Source organism: Notechis scutatus, chromosome Z (genome assembly GCF_049901735.1).
Source record: "Notechis scutatus isolate UNSWTSFEM ecotype Mainland chromosome Z, rNotScu1.2, whole genome shotgun sequence".
NCBI classification, from domain to species: domain Eukaryota; kingdom Metazoa; phylum Chordata; class Lepidosauria; order Squamata; family Elapidae; genus Notechis; species Notechis scutatus.
In genome coordinates, this window is record NC_142025.1 from 105,439,171 (window position 1) to 105,454,445 (window position 15,275).

At 33.9% G+C, this 15,275-nt stretch overlaps 1 protein-coding gene across 1 annotated transcript; it reads left to right on the forward strand.

The window, feature by feature from the left end:
- The first annotated feature begins 2,550 nt into the window (after window positions 1–2,550).
- Window positions 2,551–5,839, forward strand: LOC113424407 (olfactory receptor 5G9-like). Its single transcript, XM_026686080.2, has 3 exons — window positions 2,551–3,467; window positions 4,254–4,317; window positions 5,738–5,839. Exons 1-3 carry the CDS (start codon window positions 2,551–2,553, stop codon window positions 5,837–5,839), a joined length of 1,083 nt encoding a protein of 360 aa, XP_026541865.2.
- The last annotated feature ends 9,436 nt before the right edge of the window (window positions 5,840–15,275 follow it).

A 15,275-nucleotide genomic window follows, 5' to 3' on the forward strand; every position in this document is an offset into this window, starting at 1 on the left:
CGCCTCATGTGCTCCAATGGCTAGGCACAAAGGCTGGGTGGTGAATTTAAAGGGTCCTGCAATAAGTTCCCACCCATCAATAGTCTCGAGCCTCATCGGGGGTTCCACCAGATCCAAGGGGACATCAAAATGGGACACAAAGGCCTGGTCCATAAATTTAGTCGTGGTCCCTGAGTTCACCAGCACATGCGCCGGAATCCCCTCTGACTGGTTAGCCAAGAAAACCCGAGTGTCCAAAATCAGATGCCAAGGGGGCCCAGAGTCAACCTCCACTAATTCAGGTGGGCGTTTGATATGTGCCCGGCCTAGGGTTTCCCCCAGGTCAGGCCTGCCCCATTTCCCAACTGATCACGCTGAGATTCAAGCACAGGCTTGAGTGCCCCACTTCGCTCTTGAGGACAAGAAATACCGAAATGTCCGGGATCCCCACAATACAGGCACTAACCCCCTTGACGTCTCCGCATTCACTCCTGGGCCGTCAGGCGAGGTCTGGCTGCTCCCAGCTCCATTGGCTCCTCAGCCGTTGCCACGAAATGTGGGGTGACCTGGGACGCTGTCAGCGCAGGGCGCGGCGCTGCAGACATGGATGGCAACTCCTGGACTGTGCGATAGGTCTTTCGCCATTGGAGACGTGCGTCGATGCACAGGCATTGCACCACCAGAGCATCGAGGGTCTGGAGCGTCTCCATTCGAACTAATTCATCCTGCAGCTCATCTGACAGGCCATCCTGGAAGGCGTCCATTAACACCACATCATTCCAGTTGGAGTCCAGGCACAAAAGCCGAAATTCATTAGTTATCCAAATTCTCCAATTATTTTAGTTATAGTGACAGAGAGAAATAGAGTGCTTTAGAAATTTACATCTGTTTTCTTTTTCTTATATATTCTAGATCTGAGTTTCATTTTATGATGGTAGATACAGAAAAAGGAAATCAAACGGGAATTACAGAATTCATCCTTCTGGGTTTTGGGACTTTTCCTAAGGTGGAGCGTTTTCTTTTCTGATTCATCTTGATGATTTATGTGATGACAATAACTGGAAACTTCCTCATCTTTCTTCTTGTTATGGACAATCAGCAGCTTCATACCCCAATGTACTTCTTCCTTTCAAATTTGTCTTTCCTGGACACTTGCTGCCCAAAATGTTGGCTAACTTGCTGACTGGTGAAGGATCCATTACTGTAAGTGGATGCCTAACCCAATACCATCTCTTTAGCTTTTGTGGAAGTACAGAAACTTATCTTTTGGCTGTCATGTCTTATGATTGCTATTTAGCAATTTATAGGCCTTTACTCTATGCTTCTATTATGAAAAGGAAATTATGTCTCCAACTTATGTCTGTGGGATGGATAAGTAGTTTTATATTTAATGTTATTCTGGCAGCTTTTATGGATCAACTGCCCTTCTGTGGTCCTAATTTCATAGATCATTAGTTTTTTTGACTTTTGTCCATTGGAGAAATTGTTATATACTGATACAAGTCTCTTTGAACTCTTTGTTTTTTGCATGACCATCCTATTTACAATTCCTCCATTTCTATTGTTTGCATCATCGTCACAATCATCAAAATCAACAAAGCAAGGAAAGCCCATGGCTTAGAGGTTAATACATCTACCTAATATGCAAGTTGCTTAGGTTCGAATCCCAGAAGGGTATGGCTAGCTGATGAGAGCTAAATAGCTTGAAATAGATCTATAGAAGTCTCTCTTTATTTCTTTGTCAGTAAAACATAAATTCAAGGTAACCCAGTACCAAGAGGTAGAGAGTACCAATATATAGAAAGAAAGATATAAAAACTATAGCTGATGGTACAGGTTACTCTATATCATCTGTACCTAAGTATCACCCTGCAGATTCTAAGGATTTATTTTCTTGGGGGAGGGGACATTATTCTTCCAAAATAATAAATTCCAAACAAAAGAAAATTCAGGGGAACATAATTAAAGGAGAAATTTTTTTTGAGGCTAGCAATTTGGTTGTAGATTAAAGCTTTATAGAAAGTTAGATAATCAGCAGCAAGTGATCTCAATGGATCATTTAATTGAAATGCCTGGGGAAGATTCTTTAGAGACACACATGTTTATTGTGGAGAATGTTAGTGTTAGGTTTAGTGATGGCTGGACATCTATGAGTTTGAAAATCACTTGTGGCAAGTAAGTTTCATAATGACATCAATCCTTTGTACAAAACAATATGCATTTATTGGCAGGGACTCCAAGTGTTTCAGACTTTAAGAGACTAACTGATATAATAGTTCTTGTAATCTATTTTTCCCCACAAGATGGAGCTTCTGATAGCAAGACTGATAGCTGGACAAAACCTATGGGAAATATGCTTCCTTCATAAACCCATCACTGTGAAAATTTCATTCATTAGATAAAAAAGGGAGATATAAAGCAGTCCCGGATTAGATTGTTGATTCTAAATGAAGTAAGACCACTTTGAATTATAAATTTGGGATTTCTAATTTTAACTGATCCAGTGGAGAACACAATTGCGTGGTTTCCTGATTGTGTTTTTATTTTTGGATATTTGCTGAACTGAAAAAAATGTTAGTTGCAGAGAAAGAAAATGAGACAAGCATCACAGAATTTATATTCTTAGGTTTGGGAAATCCTAATGGATTACAGCCTTTTCTTTTCATGCTTTTCTTGGTGATTTATCTTGTGACAGTAACTGGGAATCTTCTCATCATTGTGTTAGTTGTAGCTGACCAACACCTTCACAGCCCCATGTACTTCTTCCTGGGAAATTTGTCTTGCCTTGAAACCTGCTATTCCTCAACTATTTTGCCAAAAATGCTGACCACTTTGTTTACTGGAGACAGAACAATAACTGTAAATTGTTGCCTAACCCAATATTTTTTCTTTGGCTGTTGCATAGCTATAGAAACATTTCTCCTGGCAGCAATGTCTTACGACCGCTACTTGGCAATATGCAGACCTTTATTTTATGCTTCTATTATGAACAGGAAGTTTTGTTTCCAGCTTATGGCTGGGGCATGGATAAATGGTTTGATAGTTAATAGCATTGTTGTGTTTCTGCTAGCCCAACTTTCTTTCTGTGGATCCAATATAATAGATCACTACATTTGTGACTTAACTCCATTGGAAAAACTGACTTGCAGGGACCCAACACTATTCAAACTCATTGTTCTTCTCTTGTCCTTCATTTTTACCATCCCTCCATTTTTACTGACCTTCAGTTCTTACATTTGCATCATTGGCAGCATCATAACAATTCAATCTACCATTGGTAGGCAAAAAGCTTTTTCAACCTGCTCCTCTCATCTCATGGTAGTTTGTCTTTTTTATGGCACATTAATCATTGTCTATATGTTCCGAGATATCCCCACTATGAAACATCTCAGTAAAATTTTCTCTATTTTTTACACAATCCTAACTCCTCTAGCCAATCCGCTCATCTATACTTTAAGAAATAAAGAAGTTCATAAATCCTTAAAACAAATTCTTATCAAATGTTCACTTGCTTTAAGAAAATATCCATAGAATTCTCTCCTTGCCTTTGGTGATGAATGTAGCTGCTAAAACAGATGCAAGTATGTTTTGCAATCAAAACTGCTAATCTAGATTTGAGGTTTCTTTTTCTTTTAGGACAGCAAGGAAGTTGCTGGCGGGGGTGATATTTACTGTCTATTCTCCCATGAAGTTTTATAATTGTTGCATTGAAATTTACGCATTGATTTCTCTTTTCAGTTTGGCAATACATTTCTCAGATATCAAAAAATCAGCAATTTTGTGTTTCAGGATTTTAATATGAATTTTCCTGTATTAGCAAAATATAATTATTAGTTTTGCAACAACAGCAAAAGTAACAGGGTATGCACACCTGACCCAAGCTCTGTAAAGGACCTTGGAATACTCACCTCTAATGATCTAAGTGCTAGAGCCCACTGCAACTACATAGCCAAAAAGGCATTAAGAGTTGTTAACCTAATCCTACGTAGCTTTTTCTCTGGTAATATCACACTACTAACCAGAGCATACAAAACATTTGCTAGACCAATACTCAAATACAGTTCATCAGTCTGGAACCCTCATTACGTATCTGATATTAGCACAATTGAGAAAGTCCAGAAATATTTCACAAGAAGAGTTCTCCACTCTTCTACTCGTTGTAGAATACCTTATGCCACCAGACTTGAAATTCTAGAACTAGAAAACCTTGAATTACGCGGTCTTCAGTCTGACTTAAGCATGGTATATAAAATCATACATTGCAATGTCCTACCTGTCAATGAATACTTCAGCTTCAACCATAACAACACAAGAGCACACAATAGATACAAACTCAAAGTAAACTGCACCAAACTTGATTGCAGGAAATACGACTTCAGCAATAGAGTGGTCAATGTCTGGAATACTCTACCCGACTCTGTAGTCTCTTCCCCAAACCCCAAAAACTTTAACCTTAGACTGTCTACTATTGACCTCACCCCTTTCCTAAGAGGTCTGTAGGGGCGTGCATAAGCGCACCAACGTGCCTACCGTCCCTGTCCTATTGTTTCTCTTATTCTTTTATTTTTCTTATATGTACCCATTTCATGTATTCACAACTATGTATACACTTATACTTATTATCTTGTAAACAATTGGCAAATCAAATAAAATAAATAAATAAATAAATAAGTTTAACTTTGCACAAGAATTGTGCCCCGGTATACAATACATCACACGTCATGTTAGATACAATCATCTATTAATTGGTTTTAAGGGGGCTAAATGCTTATAAATATTGCAAATTAGCAGATGTAAATGAGGAGAGAAATCAGCCTATTTTAATTTTAAAAATAACCATTTTGTATAATATATATTTATTACAATCATTAGAAGTAATTGTATTGGAGATACATAGAACAGGCACATTTCTAAAGCTTAATAAACTAGTGTATTGTACATATTCTTCAAGTTTTAATTCCTAATGAAGATATTGTTACAATTGGGCTTTTCTTCCAGCGTTGAACAAAGTTTATTCTCACAAGTGTAAGCATATATCTCATTTAGTTATTATGTTTCTTGTTGATTATTTTAGAGATTATTTCTAATAAAAAGTTATGATTTCATTTCAAATTTAAATTCCAAAATATTCTGTATTATGCTATGTATAATGTTTGCATTATTTTTTACTTATATACCACATGTAATAAAATGTTTATTTTATATCCTGGCATTTCCACCATCTACTGACGTATGTCTTAGATAATATTCATAGATAGTGGTAGTATATCAGAGGTGGTATTCAATAGGGTCTGACCAGTTCTGAAGAAATGGTAGCAGAAATTTTGAATAGTTCAGAGAACCGGCAAATACCACCTCTGACTGGAGATTTTACAGGATCCTTCCCCTGCCATGCCCACCATGCCACGCCCATAGAACCAGTAGTAAAAATTTTTGAATCCCACTATTGTAGTATGCCGTCAATAAAACATTTTATAACAATTTTTCTTTAGTTTATAACAGTGTAAATTTTTATAGATTTAGTCCATCATTCTTCCAACTATTGTATGGTAACTTTATTTGAATGTTTTATGCATTTTATTGCAAGTTTTTATTCTGTGTCAAGTCTAAATAAAAGTTTGTATTTACAGCCTAATAAATGGTGTTGATTTATTATTTAGCATTTCATATTCATTTTTTCCTGATGTTCTTCCTTCCTTTTTGAGATCTGATCTTCAGGTGAAGATCTTTTCATTAAATAATTCTTCCTTTTTTTAAGTTCATAGAACCTGAGTGTATCATGTCTGTATACATAGCTACCTCCAGAATTGCCATTTTGCTATTTGGAGACTTTACTCATTACAAGCAGCTTACTTTATAATACAATTTAAAACTTGGAGGGGCAAGGCCACATTTCTCTTTAGAATTTTGTATAATTAGTGTGTTTTATTGATTGTTTCATTGAAATATTTTTCAATTAATTACTTTTCTCCCTTAAAAAAAAGAGTTGTTCAATAGTGAAATGGTCAGTTTAAATTGAATAAATACACATATTTTTGAACAATACATTTTAATTACCAATTTTGATGTAAACTGAACAACATTTATTTTATAGATAATTTGTTTTATTATTCACTTCCACTTTCCCTTTCATTTTAATTTATATTTTAATGTTTGATTTTGAAATTTGATAAAGATGTAAATTGAATAAGAGCATTATAAGAGCTGTGGTGGTGTAGTGGTTAGAGTGCAGTACTGCAAACTACTTCTGCTGACAGCTGGCTGCCTGCAATTTAGCAGTTCCCAGCAGGCTTAAGGTTGACTCAGCCTTCTATCCTTCTGACACGGGTAAAATGAGGACCCAGATTGTGGGGGGCAATATGCTGACTCTATAAACTGCTTAGAGAGCTCTAAGTGGTATATAACTCTAAGTGCTATTGATATTGTGAAGTGGTATGTAACTCTACGTGCTATTGATATTGCTATAATTTTTGTTTTGTTTTAAATGCATAGTGCTGATAGCATGATCATCAAGGATCATGATGATCTTAGAAAATTATGATGTTCCAAGAGGTACAGCAGGGCAAGGTAGGGATCTAAAAGTGCTTAATTTTGGATACTGTCTTGAAAGTTTAAAGAAAAATATGGGATCATTTTCAGCAAACACATGTTTGTGAAACTCTAATTTCTACTTTCCAATTTCTTGTCCTTGTTAGAGACAATGCAGATGATGCCTGACTTGGCTAGAAAGACAACATTTATGATCTCATGCTGATTCTGCACTCCAAAAGGGAGAAAATGTTGTTCCATACCAGTTTTGATTCTCTCAAGATGAATGATAATGACTGCAATAATTCAAATAATTTAATTTGGCCACCCATTCCATGAAAAAACCCATACAAACCAGCAGCCTTGACTAAAATGAACAGAATAATAAATGGTGCAGATAGTACAAAATAGCTATATATTGGGGAATAACTAGCTATATATTGAGGCATAATACCAACATTAACCCCATCCCCAGAAATATAGCCAGATCTTGAGAATTTTCACAATCTGCAGTAAGGCCACTTTAAACCAGAGATTAATTAGATAACATTTGATTATCTACAAAATTGCTCCTCTAAGAGACTTGAACAATTCAGAGAAGACAACAGCAATTGCCTCTCTCACTCTTGGGAACTTTACATTAAATTAAATACACTAAACTAAAACATCAAAAAATAAAACAAAACTTTTATCTCTATCCTGTTTATTTTTTTATCTATCTATCTATCTATCTATCTAACTATCTATCTATCTATCTATCTATCTATCTATCTATCTATCTATCTATCTATCTATCTATCTATCTATCTATCTATCTATCTATCATCTATTTACCTATTCATATCTATCTTCTATCTATGTGTTAGAGTTATCCAACTCTAATAAAATTGCACAATTTTCTTCATTTAAAAAAATGTGATTCCATTTTTACAGAATAAATTGAACTTAATGTACATAGGAACTAGCAATAATCCTTTCACGTGCTCTTATCTTTGCATCAATACAAAGCTAATTCAAAGACTGAGGATTAACAGTTTCTTTAGGACACTATTTACAGGCATAAAGATAATAATTTATGAATGTATATTCACTTTTTTTGCCATAGCCCAGGTATGATATTTTCAAAATAATATTATTCAAAACATCTAATAAGAAATTTTAGATATTAAATATCACTATACATTTTAGTAGTTAAACATAGAAATCTTTGAATAGCATGCGATAGATGTAATTTTATGGTTTAATTGAATACATTTTACATTATTCTAATAGTCGCTGGAAATTTTAATTTAGGGTCTATTTTTGGATAGAAATAAGATTTCTAAAAAGAAAATAGATCATAGAAGAGAGTAGAAGAGAAGAGAAGAGAACTTTATTTGGTCAAGTGTGGTTAGACACACAAGGAATTGGTCTCCAGTGCAGAAACTCTCAATGTACATGCAAAAATCCCAGAGTAATAATAATCATGATACCAATAATAGGAGGTAGTAGAGAAAATGAGAAAAATAATAATACTACAGTCATCAGTAAATATACTTAGATATAAGACAGTACTGTGGGAATTAGGTGTTCAGAACAGTGATGGCAAGAAGGAAAAAACTGTCTCTGTGTCTAGTTGTGTTTGTCATGCAATGCTCTGTAGTAGTGTCCCGAGGGGAGGAATGGAAAGAGTTTATGTGCAGTATGTTAGGAGTCTGTAGATATTTTCTCATCCCTCCTTCTCACCCTTGCAATATACAGGTCATCTCTGGAAAGCAACTAAGTTGCAATTGTTTTTTCTGCAGTCCTAACCATCCTTTGAAGTCTGAGCTGTCAAGTTTGGTTCCTGTACCAAACTAGACAGTTACAGAAATACAAATGACAGACTCAATAATTCTCTCTAGAACTGTATCAAAAGCTCCTGGGCCAGTCTGAATTTTCTGATTTGTAGAAAATGAGATGCAAGAAGAACATTCTTGGGTATGGCTTTTTAATGATGGTTCTAATGTTAGGCATTCATTTCATATAGAATCCAAAAACTTGAAGGACTCTACTATTGAAATTGTGCTATCTAATATAGTAATAAGTGGTAAAATAGAAAGACTCCTAAATTCCACTCTCATCTCTATGGTTTTAAGCATTTTCAACTCCAGATTATTCTGGCTGGACCAATGGGCCAGTTGTTATATATGTAAGCCTATCACCATCTTAAATGATACTAATGACTGTTGTATCCTCTGCAAACTTCAGTACTTTAACAGAGGCTCCTTAGAGGAGGATAATTATTTTAAACTCAAACAACAGATTGCGAAAGATTTGACAAAATGGGGAAACTTACAATTATCATTGATTGGGAGAATATCTACAATTAAGATGAATGTATATTTATTCTGGACAATTCCAATCCGACTAGGGAAGGAGTTTTTTGAAGATTTAAATAGAACTGGGTTGAAATATATTTGGCAGGGCAAAAAAGCAAGAATAAAATTAAAATTGTTATAAGATGCAAGAATAAGAGGAGGGTTTGCCTTGCCTAACTGGGAGTTGTATTACCAATCAACAAATTTGATGTGGGTAAAGGAATGGATAACATTAAGAAACAATAGACTATTGACCTTAGAAGGGCATGACTTGCTGTTGGGATGGCATGCCTTCCTTTGGAACAAGGGAACTAAAACACAGGAGTATTTTAGAAGACATTATATTCGAGAGGCATTGTTTTTAAATTGGGAGAAGATAAAAAGACAATATTATTTAAAAATTCCACTATGGATATCTACCATTGAGGTTTTTTCTTATCCAATAATATATAAAAAGGAACAAACAGATATGGTGAGATATTGAATGAAAAGGGTGAACTTTAATCTATGTAAGCATTGGAAGAACAAGGTGTAAAAATGAATTGGTTTTCATATTTGCAAATACAATCTAGATTTGACAAAGATGTTAAAGCAGGAGGTATTTATGATAAGTTGACTGACTTAGATAAGATTTTGATGGGTACTGATGAAAAGGTAATTAAAAAACTTTATGGACACTAATTAGAATTTAAATTGGAGGAGGAACAAGTTAAAGAAATGATGATTGCTTGGGGAAAATTTTTTGGATATGGGATTGATTTAGAAAAATGGCAAAAATTGTGGTTCAAAATTATAAAATGACAATGTCAACTGCATATAAAGAAAATTTGTTTTACAGGTAGCATCTATCCCCGACGAGACTTGCGAGAATGTTTAAGAATAAATCAGATAAATGTTGGAAGTGTCATCAGATACCTGGTTCATATTACCATATGTGGTGGACATGCTTGGACGCAAAGAAATATTGGACTAAAATCCACCCATGGTTGGAAAAAATGATAAAACAACATGTAGACTTTAAACCAGAAATATTTTATTGGGAATTATACCGGAAATATACAACAAAGAGTTGAAATATTTGATTGTAAATGTACTAACAGCGGCTAGGATTGTATTTGCTAAGAATTGGAAAAATGATAAAATTCCTAGGCAGGAGGAAGTTATTAAGAAAATTATGGACTGTGCTGAAATGAGTAAATTGACATTTGAAATTAGAGAACAAGAAGGTAATTTTATATGATATGGGATTTGTTTTATCAATGTTTGGACAAAAAGACATGGTAATATAATAGACTAGATAATTTTGTGATAGAAATTTAATAGATTGATATAAGACATAATATAGACATAAATAACCACTGGTTGAAAATATAACATAAATTTTATGATAAAACTTGGAACATCTCGTATAAAATGATGGAATAAATAGTTTAGTCATGGATGATTAATAACTGATAAATATACAAGCATACGTTAGTTCGACAATATGAAAATTGTGAGTAAATGACTACAAAAGAATAGCACAAAAGATTTGTAACCAACTGACACACTGTATGTATATAAAATGAAAGATGGTTGTATGTTTTTATGTTTTGTATGTGTATGTTTGTTTTTAAAAATAAAAATTCTTAAAAAAAAAACAGAGGCTCCTTAGACATATAGTAATTGGTATATACAGAGAAGAGTAAAGTAGAGTACATAGCCTTGAGAAGCACCTCAAATTCTGTGTGTTGTTTCTGAAACCTGTCTATAGGCATAATTGAAAATGGATCTTGAGATTTCAATCATAGCTCCTTGAAAAAAATCATTAAACCTGTATGCTGCCAATCTTACCAAAGGAGACTCTGGTTGAAAAAAATTCCCAGTTGCCTAAGTGCTGAAATGCTCTTATTTCATAATAACTGCTTGCAAGAGGATTTTAAAAGTAACAAAAACTGGGTGACTTAAAAAATAAAACTGTTGCCTGCACAAGGACCAACTACTGAAATAGGATTTGTATATTATCACCTGAAAGCTGAAAAATTCACACTGGAGCAACTGGAAAGGAAAACCAAACCCATGATTTTTTCCCATTACAAGAAAGGCCATTTATTCTTTCTCAACTTTATCTTAATTTTAGATTCATATTTCTAATATATATAAAACAGCTACACTCTTTAAAAAATAAACCTTTCTTTATATTCTCTGGGGAAATGTCCTTGTGCACACTTATCTCATATAGCAGGTAAAACCTGTGGGATACATCTCCCAGTTTACTTATTATAATTTAATGATGCACAATAAATTTACCAAAAAGCTAATGCTTAATGATGCACATCAAAATTATCAAAAATGAAGGAACTTTGCCCAAATATACATCTCCCACAGTTCATTTATTTTATTCAGACACTGTTGGCAGGACAAATCAATATATGCTTATTGAAAGCACATCTCATTTTATTTAAAAAGATTTAATTCAAGATAAGAATTATGATTTCCAGAATAGGACTGTGCAGAGGCAAACTGATAGAATGCAGAATGCAGAGGTAATTTAAGGTGAAAGCACAACAAAGTTTTGTACCAAATACACTATCCCGTCCTATTATTGGATCCATTATTCCACTGAACAAATTAAAGGGGTAAATATTTTTTTTCTGAGACATAAGGTTTTAATCTTTTGCAAGATCAATATTTAAAGATTCATATTGATGAACCTCAGGATGTGTAAATTTAAAATTATCATTATTATCATCAGGGCATAATCAGGAGTGAATTTAGAGATTGCAGAACAATTTAATATACAGTATGCCACTGGTAAATACCCTTGAGTACAGACACACTACATTTTGCACCAATTCAAGCTTCTCTGTGGTTTTTAATATCACCACCATGCAATGTGCAATCACTAGTCAGATCAGATGGTGGTATGAGTCATTCCAAATAAAGCTACAATTCCTGTGGAATTGACATTTGCTGAATTTAATAAAAACACTTTGTAAAATTATCATAAAACATAAATGACAGAAAATCCCACTTCCTTCTAACACTGAAGATGCTATCTAATTTGGTAATGAAAGATCTGCAAGAAGAAGAAAAAAACAACAAAGCTCAGAGAGCACCAAAGAACTCACAAGTCAATCCTGAGATATAAATATTCTCTTTTATTAATATCATAAAATATTTTATGACATACTCCAAACATTTCTTGTGATCAACTGCTAATGTCTGACCAGGCTTTTTACATGTGCTATTTTCAAGGCAGATACATCTCTGAGTATCTCCCTGAATTAACTTTTCCACAGAAAGAAGTATATTATCACCGGGGAGGATGAGTCTGCCTACCGAGATTGAGGTGGACCGGTTGCTTTCATGGTGTGGATAACTTGGTCCTCAACACCAATAAGACCAAGGAGCTTATAGTGGATTATAGAAGGAACAGATCAGACATCCAGCCCTTACTTATCAATGGAGACCGAGTGGAGAAAGTGGCCAGTTTTAAGTTTCTGGGTATTACCTTAAAAGAGGACCTGACCTGGGGTGCCCACATTGCAGCCCTGGTCAAAAGGGCCCAGCAGAGATTATACTACCTGAGACTTCTCAGAAAACAACTGAATGAAAAACTGCTGGTGACCTTCTACCACTGGACCATAGAGAACATTTTAACATACTGCACCTCTGTATGGTTTGCCAATTGCACAGTGGCAGATAGGAAAGCACTCCAAAGGGTTAATGTCATTGCTCAGAAGATCATTGGTTGCCCTCTTCCCTCTTTGGAAGAGCTTTATAGCCTTAAGAAAGTTCAAAACATTCTCAAAAATCCATCTCATCCTAGGAACCCTTTTTTTTTTGAACTAGCAGACAGTACAGAATAATAAAAACAAGGACAAATAGGCTGGAAAATAACTTCTATTCCAGGGCAGTAGCTTTTTGAATTCTACTGTATAGTGCAGTGTTGGTGTGGTGTCGGAGGTTTTCAGTTCAATGTGTGAAGGGTGAAGGATGTGTGTTTGTGTTTATTTTCATGGTCATGGTCATTATGTGCACTGAAGATGGTGTTTGATTTCGTTGTACGAGGTGCAATGACAATAAAGTAAATTAAACTAAATTAGAAGCACTATCATTGCTGAAGGCATTGGAGAATCTGTCAAGGGAATTTATTTATTTATTTATTTATTTATTTATTTATTTATTTATTTATTTATTTATTTATTTATTTATTTATTTATTTATTAAATGTATATCTGTTACAATGGCCAAGAGGTCACAGATTTTCTAGTCTAATATAATAATGAAGTATGGGATTAGTTAGTTCATTGCTTAATAACTTTCCCCCCCCATGTGATTGATTTTCAACATTCCAAACTGACAAATTTCCAGACATGAAGGCTCTGTTGTAGTCCTACCAGGGATACATAAAGATTCAGACCATTATTTTAAGGGAATAGAAATTGGTTTAGTAGCCAGGATGGAAGATAGAAGATTGAAGTCAGCTCCAGTGAAGGCGAATCCCCTCCCTCCTAGGATTTCTAGGAAATTTAAACTGGGAAACAGGAAACAAAATGAGATATAATGCTTGGAGTTATGCAAACTAATAATCAGAACCTGGTGGTATCACTAAAAATATATCTCAAAGCAACCCATCTGACCTTTGAAGCATATGCAAAGTCTGCAGATCCTGCCTTTTCTTGAGATTAGAGATAAAGTAAAATTTTCAAAATGCTAGCAATAAAAGGTGTACATTAGTTTTATTACTAGTACAAAAAATGTGAGCCTATGGATTGCCCAAATAATATTGCAAAGGGTTAACATTCTTCAGAATTAGCAAGCTCTGAATAAAAGAGAAATCCCAAGTCCTTTTTAGTTCATAATCAAATTGCATCAGAAAACCAGAAAAGCAGCCTCAGATCTCCCGGGGTTAATTATTTTAAATGTTTATCAAATGCTATTTTGGAAATAATTTTATCTCAAAGCAGAAAATGCTGTAGCTTGCTTGGAGTAGTACTTTGGGGGAGGGAATCCAGTATTGATTCTCTGGGACATCAATAAATAAAACAATAACTTGCTGCTAATTATTTTAGATAGTTTCATGGATTTTTAAAAGATGATACTCCTGTCCTAATGTTCTCTTTCACTAAAATATTTGTTGGCTTCGTAAATCTTAGTAAGTACTATAAATTTATATCATGATATCATTTTAGTTCAACTTGATCTGGGGAATTAGGGTTATGCTCTGCAAATGATAGTTTATACTTTACTTTTGTATAGGAGCCCAACCATTGGATTTATTTAGCAATTCAACAAATATTTTTAAAAGAAATAATGCAATTATGTATTAATAAAGCCAATTTAGGCCACATTAAACAAAAGAGAAGTTTTTTCCCCCTGTATTGATGTCTAGAAAAATATTTGGTGCTCTCCTTGAATTAATTTAAATATCCAGTTTGGGGGATTTATTTATTTATTTATTTATTTATTTATCATTTATTCAATTTATATAGCCATTTGTTATACATCTATATACATCTGGCCAAATGCCGTTTGCCCAAAGAAGCAGATAAATCAACAATATATTTATCTTACACTAGAGTAATTAAACTTTAGAACACATCCTTCTAAGAAAAGAAATGACTACTTATTGTATTAACAAGAAATAACATTCTGTTGAAATTAATGTTTTCTTATTTAGATTAGTCTGAGTTGTTATTAATAGTTTTGTGCTGGAGTGGATTCAATTTCTTATACAAAGCAATATGTTTTACAGGAAGGCTAACAATAAGGAGACAGGATTCTTGTCAACAATTATGATTATCAACTAGAATTTTTATGCACATATGTTCAGGCATATATAAATTGAATAATTAATTCAACTTACTTAATAAGCAAAATAAAAGGAAGACATAATGATAATTATTATAAATTAAACAATGTAGTTGGCTATGAAAGCCTATTGCAAAAGCTGAATGCAAATACAAATATATTCCTGGTTAGCAAATCATACCCAAACCAGTATTCTATTTACAGTAATAGAATCAAACATGTTTTACAAACTCTTGATAATATTCACAGTTTTACTATTGCAAAGTTGCCTTTACCATATTTTATCTGCAAACATTTATTAACTAGCAGAAGCATGAAGACATGTCAACAAAATAATTGAAATAAGTATTGCAATGAAATAAGATTTCCTTAAATATCAAGGAAGACAGACCCAAATTCTAGCCAAGGAAATGGTCTTCTTCTATTTATGTTTTTTATGACAATAGGAAATATAAAAAAAATCTTCTGAACAAAACATCTTTGTTATTGCGGGGATGACATTGTAGTATTTCTGGAGATCCCATTCAATGAATTGTTGTAGTGTTAAGTGAACACCCTTAAACTCAAATAATTGCTGTTTGTGTCAATATTTATTTGTAGTACAAAAGCACTCAATTTAGGTTTATTAATTTA